At 44.4% G+C, this 10,556-nt stretch overlaps 1 protein-coding gene across 1 annotated transcript; it reads left to right on the forward strand.

Annotated features, from left to right (window-relative positions):
- Positions 1 to 3,406: 3,406 nt before the first annotated feature.
- On the forward strand, positions 3,407 to 5,125 carry LOC134950717 (uncharacterized). Its single transcript, XM_063938656.1, has 3 exons — positions 3,407 to 3,511; positions 3,587 to 3,799; positions 4,414 to 5,125. The coding sequence occupies exon 3, from the start codon at positions 4,425 to 4,427 to the stop codon at positions 5,091 to 5,093; it is 669 nt and encodes a 222-aa protein (XP_063794726.1). The 5' UTR covers positions 3,407 to 3,511; positions 3,587 to 3,799; positions 4,414 to 4,424; the 3' UTR covers positions 5,094 to 5,125.
- Positions 5,126 to 10,556: the final 5,431 nt, after the last annotated feature.

Here is a 10,556-nt window from a genome sequence, read left to right on the forward strand (position 1 = left end):
CTTGTATAATGTTAACGCGGGCAAGCCAGTCCCATGCCACCAAGTGTCCACTCACCTGATGTGGTCTCCGACGGGATCCCGATTTGTGGGTTCACAAAAAATAATACCTTTATTTACACACTCACTCCTGTTCATTCATATACACTCTAATCTTTCTGTACATAAATTCCTTTCATACAGGCAGTAGTCCAATCCCAGAGGAGTTGCAACTAGAGAAGGATCTATTAGCTTAAAATTTTGGACACTGAGATTGATTTGCGCTATTATCGCATTGCCTCCGTATCGCCTAACTAAAACAATACTATCGTGTGATTTGTATCACGTGGGCATACCCAGACGCTCCGTTGCGTAATATACGCTTCGTGCGTCGGCCCTTGCATCGCGTACGCTAGTCTCACCCTTTGTTAGAGACACGTGTACGCCAGCCGGGTATATCCACAGAAATACAACTAACACGTTTATCTCAATGTAGATGATCTTTAACTGTAATCATCTACCGAGCACCACACAGGTCTTTCCTTGTATCTTTAGGCAAAGCCGTGTGCGTGTTTTACAAATTACTCCTTAACGTATTAATATTACTTTTAACTACCAATAGCAACAAATCTTTCTCAGCACGTTATCAATTATGAAATGGCAACCAGGAGGGTGAGATGTGACATTACACAGATGGAAAAAGAAATACAGGTGTGTGCGTGCGTGTGTGCGTACGCAAAACAGAAAAAAACAGTTTTAAAAGACAATAGCGTACTGTTCTTACCTTCCGGTTCCGGATTCCACCAGCACTCCTTCAACGTAGCGAAACAGATGCTTATCTAGCCAGCACTACTGTATCCCGATACGAAGGGATACTGCCTTCCCGCCCTTGCTGACAGATAAAGTCTGTGTTCGCTAGTGCGGATATGTGGAGGACGGACGAGCCGCCAATAGATAAAGCTGATTATTTATCTTATAACCTTCACTATATACAGGTAAGAGACTCAGTACGCAATTGGCGTATGGGGTACCGTAAGGGTACGCACTTAGCGTTGCATACGCTCGGCCGTGATCGAGACGCACATGCGACACGCTCGCTCACAGCTTAATGCGTGGTGTCGAGCACGCTATAGGCGGCCGACTACCGTAATGCTACGCTACCAGCGTAGCGGATGCTCAGGACCACGAGGGGAACACGAGCGGCGCAGACGCTCACGGGATGACACTCAGTAAGCCTTGAATGCAACACACAGAAAGGATACTCTTATACTGTAAAACCTTGTACTGAAATACTGTAGCGATATAACGCTGCTTAACCTTGTTAATGTTAAAGCTGCTTGAGCGATTGAGACGCTCCTATTACCCTCTGCAATGTAATAAACACACGATACCTTGCTAAGGTTCCAACACCTTTACTACCAATGTCTAGCTGATGTAAAAAAAGGACTACAGTTAACAATTCATACACTACAATCTAACATCAATATCTAAGCAGAATCACTACACATAAATATACAATAGCGTCACAATCCTATACAATAATAGAGATAGAGGGGTAAATTTACTAAGATTCGTATTTTCCAGAATCATGTCCAAGTTCAATCACGAATGACATCGACAGTGTAAAATTGCAACTTTTTGAATTGATTACGACTAATTTACTAAGCTGTCGTATTCGTGTTTTTCGTTTCTTCCGATGTCGATGTCATTCGTGCTTTTCTGCTGTAGATTGCGGCCGCGTTTGCTGTTTCGCGGCCGCGTTTATGTGTTTTTTTTACGACTGCGTCACATGTCTGTTACGGCAGTGATTCAGAAATTGCTGCCGCGTTTTTAGTCCTAAGTTTCGTTTTCGTCACGCGGCCGTGATTGGTTGTATTCGTGAAGGAGGAGTGTCTGTGCATATTACTATAAAACCGCCCCAAACACACCGCACCTCGTGGGTTTAGCTAGTGGAGAGGAGAGAGGAAGGTGTATTTGGAGTTGGTGAGTTTGGTGGAGTTTTTGGTGGATTTGGAGAGGAGTTTGGTGATTGTTGAGTGCTGTACTGTGTGTGTAAGTAGTCTTGTCATATTTGTAGTATTGTTTTTTCACAGTTTGTCTACTTTTTTGTCCTTGTTTTTTTTTTACAGTCTTTTGTCATTGTTTGTGAGTGAGTGAGTGAGTGAGTGAGTGAGTGAGTGAGTGAGCGTGTGTGTTGGCTGTGTGGTGTGTAGTAGTAGGAGTAGTGGAGGAGTGTGTTTTGTGTTTTGATTTTTCTGTGTTTTTTGTCGTTTGTCATGTCAGACTCAGAGGTCAGTGTGGTGGCGGAGGTTAGTGAGGTGGAGGCTGGTAGTGAGGTGGAGGCTGGTAGTGAGGTGGAGGCTGGTAGTGAGGTGGAGGCTGTTAGTGAGGTGGAGGGGGGTAGTGAGAGGGAGGAGGTTAGTGAGGAGGAGGAGGAGGGGGTGCCTGTTGCTGTATTTTCCAGTGATAGTGATGGTGTTGTGGCTCCGCAGCCACGCACCACTACCAAGACTGGCAGGAATATTAAGTTCAGCTATGCTGAAAACATGGCTTTGGTGCGTGAGCTGATGAAGCACCATCGCCAATTGTTTGGTCAGGATGCTGGCAAGGTGTCCTCCCGCAGGAAGTCTGTCCTGTGGGGGCAAGTAATACTTGCCGTGAATAGTGAGGGTGTGGTGAGGCGGACTGAGGACACGTGCCGCAAGAGGTTTTATGATATAAAGCGGCGTGTCAAGGCCAAGATGGCCAAAGAGGCCAAATCTGCACGAAAAACCGGAGGTGGCCCCCCTTTCCGGGCCACCTATCGGGACTGGGAGGAGCCTGTGCGGGCATTGATTCCTGCCGAAGTGGTGTCTGCTACTCATGTCCGGGATTCGGACCGACCCACGCAGGATGGTAAGTTTGATTTGTTAGATTTTTATTTAAATGTCCTCTAAATGTTGTAAATGTCATTTTTAAAGGATAAAGGATGCATAAAGTGTGTTTCACATATTTCAGGCCTATGCACCCTTAAGGTGTGTTTGTGTTTTGAATTTGCTTTTTTCACCATGCATTGGCTGTTTGGTAAATTTAATATTGCGCTAAAACATGTGCAATGGCAGCTGTTTTTTTTTTTTTAATAAAATATTTTTTGCGATATTGCTTGGACATCTGTGTTGTATGCTTATTTTAAAAATAATTTTAGATTTATTTACTTCTGAAAAACGGTGCAATTATTCCAATATTACTTTTTTCAAACATTTGCAAGTAGTCAATCTCTGCAATATCTGAGGCATAATTCTCAAATGTAACAGATTTATTGTGTGCAACATCATGTACATTTGGATATACAACACAAAATAATGAAGCTTGAAGCTCTTAATCAGAAATTATTTGTTTATCCAATACCTAATAGATGGTTACAGTACACTAAGGCTTTGCAGTTATAATTTTTACACAAAGCATGGTAATAATGTTTGGTCCACTTTTTCAACAGTCCCACAGACCAGCCGGCCAGACAGGCCTCAGACAAGTCAGGATGAGGCAGGGATTGCAGGTAAGACTTCACTGTAGTCACATATTCTGAAAACACATAGAAGTACAAAATATTAATGTTTATATTTTCACATAGGTTCTGCTTCTGGAAGCCGACCTCCTGTAAGGCGCCCATCACAGGGCTCGGGCCACTTACCCAGGAGGCCAAGTAAGACACGGCGTCTTGGCACGGAATCTGCGGCTCCATCATTCCCACCCAGGCGACGCATTTCGGCACTGTCACCCCAGCCACCACTGGCACTATTGGCGAGTTCGCAGAGTGATGAGCCCCGATCACCTCAGTTATCTGGTGAGTAAAAACAGAAATTAAACACATAGGCAATAATATACACAGTACAGTTAATATGTTGTTAGTTGGTTTTGAGATTACATGTTTTCCAGAACAAGCAATGTGATGTTACGTCTTCAATTGCTAAAGGTGAAAATGTTTTTTTTTAAAAGGTCTTAGTGGATGATCTCGCCAACATCATTTTTAATAAATAACAGACATTTGTTTAAAATTTGGCCACACACGTGCACATTAAAATAAAATACCAATAAAATTCCAAAAAAAAAACAGCATCCACAACATTATATTGTTCACACATCTCCCCTGTCCAGTATGTAGATGGCTTACTGGCTCCGCTCATCTGGACTATCCAGGTAAGTAGTCTATATCGTGGTCAGGGGAGGTGATATAACACTGTAATGCTGTGGAGGGGAGGTAGTTAGGTGTGGATTATGCAAATCTGTCTATGTGGCCGCCTGTGTTGGTATATATGTTTTTGAAAATAAAAAACATTATAAGTTTTGAAAAACAACGCCAAAAACTATACAAATGGAGTATTATGAATGTAGTAATGTGTAGAAGTAGCCTTTAAACAAATTGACTAATAAACATTGCATGTTGGCCACCCCATACAGAGCCCAGCTTGATGGCCGACGTGGACCAGCAGGGACAAGACCAACAGGCAACCATCACACTGCAACTTACACCTGTTGACCCAAGCCAGCCAATACAGCTGCAGGATATCCCCCAAGCCTCCATCAGTCCACAACTGGCACAAGCTCCGCCCCCAACCCAAATACCAGATGACTTTTGGGCCAGTTGGACAAGCCAACAGGCACAAAGCAATGCCAGCCTGACCGCACATACACAACACCTTGCCAGTCTGCCCCATCATCTACCGCGCATTAGTCGCAACTCGGGCAGACTGATTGTACAAGTAGGGCGAATGGCAACCTCAATGGAGCAAATAAGGGCTGACAACAGCCAAATGCTTGCTCATTTAACGCGCATCATAGATGAGCAACAGCGCCATCAGCAGGCACTCGTTCAGCTCATTCAGCACAACCAGGTTGTGAATGAGTCCTTATCCCGGATTGTAGCCAGCCACACTGCAACCAACACTCAACTGATTGCAAGCATTAATAATTTGAGCAGCAATATTACATTGATGGGAGCTCACCAAGTAACCTCCAGCTCGGGGACCACGACCCCTATCCAAACGCCAGTAACCTCCCCTGTTCGGCGTTCCTCCAGAGCACGTGCCAGTGAGCCAGCACAAAGCACAGCACCCAGCACACACAAGCGGAAAAAATAACCCCAATGTGATTTGCAAAATAAAAATTTGTATTTGACAAACACACAACTTCCTGTGTCCGTCTCAAACATTGTCGAAGCTGCTCTGTATGTATGTATGTTTTTCATGGGTAATGACTGAAAATGTATTTTTTGCATAAACTAAGTACAATGTACACACCACTATAAACAACAAACAGTAAGTTACAAAACACACAATAGAAAGTAGTGCAAAGTGTTTAGTCAAGGATAATTACAGCCTACTAAAACTGACCTGAAAAATAGCGCAGGATCACTTCTTGCCGTACCTGCCTCCCTACATATGTACTCACACTGTCACCAGATGGGTCTAACTCCTCTGCTTGCTGACTGCTTTCTCCCTCATCATGTGCCAGATGTTGGTTTAAACACAGATTATGGAGAAAACAGCAGCAGAACACAATTCTAGTCACCTTTGAGGGACTATACAACAAAAGGCCTGCAGATTTATCCAGACACCGAAACCGTGACTTCAGCACACCAAAACATCTTTCTATCACATTCCGCGTAGCCTTATGTGCATGATTGTAACTGTGTTCAGCAGGAGAATCAGGTTGGGACAATGGAGTAAGGAGCCAAGAGTAGCAGCCGTAACCCCCATCACCTGAAAAACAGATATAGTCAACATTAGTACATATGTTAGATTATTCTTTCACCTAATCAAAACTCGAGTTTGTGGTTAAAAGACATACACACAAAACATTTTAAACATACCCAACAGCCAGCCATCAGGCATTTGTCCGTCCTCAAATTTATCGAAGAGCGATGACTGACTGAGGATGAAGGAGTCATGGCAGCCACCAGGGTAACCTGCAACAACACTCATAATTTTTATGTTTGCATCACAGACCACCTGGACATTAGTTGATTGTGCCAGATGCCTATTAGTATATATATATTGGCGGCCCTTAGGTGATCTCAGCTGAACGTGTGTGCAATCTATGGCCCCCAGCACATTGGGCATGCCAGCAAGCTCATAGAAAGCTACCCTGACAGCACTCCACTCCGACTCCTCGGTAGGGAAGCAGATTGAGGCATTAATGTGTGGCTCCAACACATCCAAAACCTGAGTGGACATTAAACAAGCTAAGGTGAGTGTCATGTTAGGTATTCTCTACAATACTGTGTTGTTTGTACTTACAGAAGCAACACTTAGACATAACCGCCTATGTATTTTTAGACTCACCTGATTCAAATATCTGGAAAAGGTGAGCTGTGAGATACCAATGACGTCGCCTGCCACAGCCTGGAAGCTCCCAGTAGCCATAAAGTGTAACACAGCCAGGAGTTTGTGTAGGCCTGAGACAGAGCGAGAGCGTGCTGTCTCAGGGTCTATGCCCAGTTTGACAAGGTCATACAGGTGGAAAATGTTGGTTCTATTTAGGCGGAACATCTGTATGACCCTATCATCGGACAATGCATTTAAGTTTAAACGCCCTCTAAAAAAACGAGGCTGGCGTAGCCTCCGCGGTACCTGGACAACCTGTTGACCATGTTCACTTACCTGGGCCTGATTCCTGGAAGCCTCATGGAGCAGTCTAAGGTATCCCACAGCAAACCAAAAATCATTGGCACACCCCACAGCCGCCATTTCAGAGTGAGAGAAGTTCAAAATGTGCCTGGAACACTTTTATAGGGCCAAACATTCAGGTGTGAGTAATGGATAATTGAGTACACATGTAAACACGGTTTTCAAATGCTGGCGCGTTTTTTTTTAGGAAAAAAATACGATGTGTAATTTTTCGCGGCCGCGAATGCATTTTCACGGCAGCAATTACAATTACGAATGGATAGTAAATGACCGAGATTCATATCTAAACAGGCGTAATTTGACCGATGGTGTATTCATTCGTAATTTTTTACTTGGACTTGCAAAAAAATACGAATGCCCTCATCTCTGCCGTGATTAGTGTTTAGTAAATTACCGAGATGACACTTTGCTGAAAAAACGGCATCTCGGTCAAAATCGGGAGCTTAGTAAATTTACCCCAGAGAGAGAGTATGGCCAATACAAACAGGGAACAAGTTGGTTACAGAGAATAACTTACACACACTGGGGAACGATCGCTGCGCAGCTTCTGGTACCAGCTCCAAGTTAGTCAAGATGAAAACCGTTTGTGGAGAGAGCAAGAGAGCTGGCCAGGCTGGCTGCCCTTATATACACTGCATACAGTACACTACAAAGGGACCTATAATCTCATTGTTCATTGGACACAGGAATGTCTCCTCGCATCATAACAAAAGGTCATAGGTTAGTTTGAACAGGTGGGCTGTGACTATATCAAACTGCTCAGGTGGGAGAGAATCTCAGAATTCCCGCCGCATGGATAATGGACTTCAAATATAGGAAATGTCCAGAAACTACTAATGGCCATAACTATACACAGGAGCGATTAATCTTTACCTAACCAGCACCGGATTGTTCCTAATAAAGTTTTCTTTAGTTAGGTACCAAACACCACTGCTCAAACCCTGTCTGACCCTTCATATCATGCAAAGAGGAATTCCCCTGTCCAGCGACCAGTTACATTAAACAAACTTACAGTCATTATTAAGGGGAACATTATCTATAAAACATACTATTTGGTTTTATTATTTAACGATTGAGTCACCCGCTAGACGCACACAAACTCTACCGTAAATGCACATACCACGCACTCGAGCGCATGGCCGAGGAGGCGCCATCACGCAGCTGCGAGTATCCGCACGCACAGGAGAGAATGTGCACGTGCAGCGAGCAAGCGCATGAGGTGAATATATGGCAACGTGTAGCATGATATTTTTCCGACTTTGACAAGATGATAGCGAAAGGACGTGGCTGCGTTCTCTCAGTTTCTGTGTTCAGTGTGCTGCAAATATCTGTGCTCAGTGTGCTGCAAATATCTACGTTCTCTGCCTGAAAAACGCTCCATATCTGTGCTGTGTCACGAACCGGTCTCTCACCTTTGCGGGTTCTGGGGTTCATCCGTTGCCAGTGCGGTTGCTCGCGGTGCTGTGCGCCCGTGTGGGGACACGGCGTGATCAATGGCACAGGTAATGCAGAGTCTGGGAACTGTGAGTGCGGGGACCAAATGGCCTAAGGCACTGCGGTGTGTCTGCTGTATAGGAGGTGGCCATGTTGGAGACCAAATAGCTAATACTGAGCACTTGTGAAAACACCTGTGGGCAGGTGTAAGCCAATCCCGTGCTTGTGCTGCCTTTAAGTAGGCTGGGATTATGTCACTCTGGGCCAGTGCTTTGTTGTATCAAAGCTGTGCTCTAGCTCTGAACTCTCTCCGTGCATTCCTGTGTGATTCCTGTGGTCCAGATATCGCCTCCGTTCCCAGAGGTCCGTTTTGCAGCCTTCACTGCCAAAGATCTACCGGCTCTCCATTGTGCTATCAGTCAATTGCACACCTATTGGAAATACTTGGATTCCCAGTGTCCTGCATGAGGTTACCTTGTCTGTCTGCCTATCATACAAAGTTTGGAGGATTCCAATTCCCTCAGCTGTTCGTTTGTTCAACTCTGCATTTAACCCATTCATCACCTTGCCATCTACTACAGTTTCACAGTGATCTCCGGAACCCGCAAGTAACCCAATTCAGTACTTTTTCTATGTTGTCATTACAAGGATAATTCTTCACAGTCTCTCAGTTAACTCTTAAAACTCCATTGCAAATTCTTACAGTCAATTCTCCATGTCTGCATTAACCAGTTAAACACAATCTACAGTTCAGCATCAAAGCCTGTTTATATTTGGACAATTCAACATTTATTCTTCAGCTTGTTTTTGCATATGTTTCCATGAACATTTCTTTTATTTATTTCTGAGTTTTCTCTTGCATATTATTTCTGTCATTCCTGCAATACTTCAGTATAATGATGATTAACAACTAGTCATTTAACTCCTTACTGAATTGTTACTTTAATAAATATATGAAACGGAACTTCCTTCGTCCTCCCTGTTTTCTTCATACCCCAGCACCTACACCTGTGGTTGGCTCCAGGTTAACGGATTCACAAAAACACCCGGACCTGACAGTAAGCACTGGCCACATGGATCCGTCAAGTGACCAATTCGCAGGAGGCGGTGCTACGTCAAATATCCTTTCCCGTCTGGAAAACCAGGAGTCTATACAGACACAAATAGTGCAGTTTATGCAAACTATGGCAGACCGTTTAGAGACTCTTCATACAGCAATTAAAACGTCTCAAGTCCAGATTCCAACTCCGGTAGTCCCAGTTACCACTACAGCTTTTCCTGTGATGCTGCCTACGTCCCGCTTGCAGTTACCCTCTCCGAGTAAGTTTGACGGAACTCCAAAACTTTGCAGGGGATTCCTGAATCAATGCGAGATCCAGTTCGAACTGATGTCCGCCAGTTTCCCATCAGCTCGTTCTAAAGTCGCATATATTATTGCCCTCCTCTCCGGTCAGGCTCTGGAGTGGGCATCACCATTATGGGAGAGAGGTGATCCTATCCTCTCTAATTACAAAGAGTTTGTATCTTCTTTCCGGAGAATCTTTGACGAACCCGGCAGGACCACCTCAGCATCTTTGGAGATTCTCCGTCTACGTCAAGGTTTACGTCCTGTCAATCAATATATTGTTCAGTTTCGCACGTTGTCTTCAGAGTTAAACTGGAATGAGGAGGCCCTGATCGCCGCGTTTTGGAATGGACTTTCTGAGAGAATCAAGGACGATTTAACTATCCGGGATGTGCCAACTAAACTGGATGAATTGATTTCTCTCTGTAACAAACTTGACCTACGCTACAGGGAGCGATGTTTAGAGAAATCCAGGGCAGAGCGATCCAGTCCACGTTATCATCCTAGGCCTCGACAAGATTCTTCATCACAGTCTCCGGTAACGACAGACGAACCTATGCAGATTGGGCGCTCTCGCCTCACAGAAGAGGAACGACTTCGTCGTCGACAGGGTAACCTCTGCATGTACTGTGGGTCCTCTGAACACTTAGTTAAATTCTGCAAACTCCGACCGGGAAACTCTCGCTCCTAGCTTATTCAAGAGAGGTTAAGCTAGGAGTTACTCTAGAATCACGTTCTGGGAAAGAGCCGACCTTGTCTATTCAATTAGAAGTTCCAAGTTCTACAGTGAAAGTTTCAGCTCTCCTAGATTCTGGGGCAGCCGAGAACTTCATCTCCTCAGCCTTTGTCATGCGGTCTAAAGTTCAAACCATGCCTCTGGAAGCAGCAGTTGCCGTTACAGCAGTGGATGGAAGTCGAATTCCAGATGGTATAATTACTCATCGAACCGTATGTCTCAAGATGAAAGTTGGTGTGCTCCATTCCGAATACCTCTCCTTCTACGTGATTCCCAAAGCCTCTCAAGATGTGATACTTGGTTTACCTTGGCTGCAGAAACATAACCCTCAACTTAATTGGCAAACCATGGAAGTCCTTTCATGGGGTAAATCTTGTACCAAGGACTGTTTAGCCTCAAT

Source organism: Pseudophryne corroboree, chromosome 1, assembly GCF_028390025.1.
Source record: "Pseudophryne corroboree isolate aPseCor3 chromosome 1, aPseCor3.hap2, whole genome shotgun sequence".
Lineage (NCBI taxonomy): Eukaryota > Metazoa > Chordata > Amphibia > Anura > Myobatrachidae > Pseudophryne > Pseudophryne corroboree.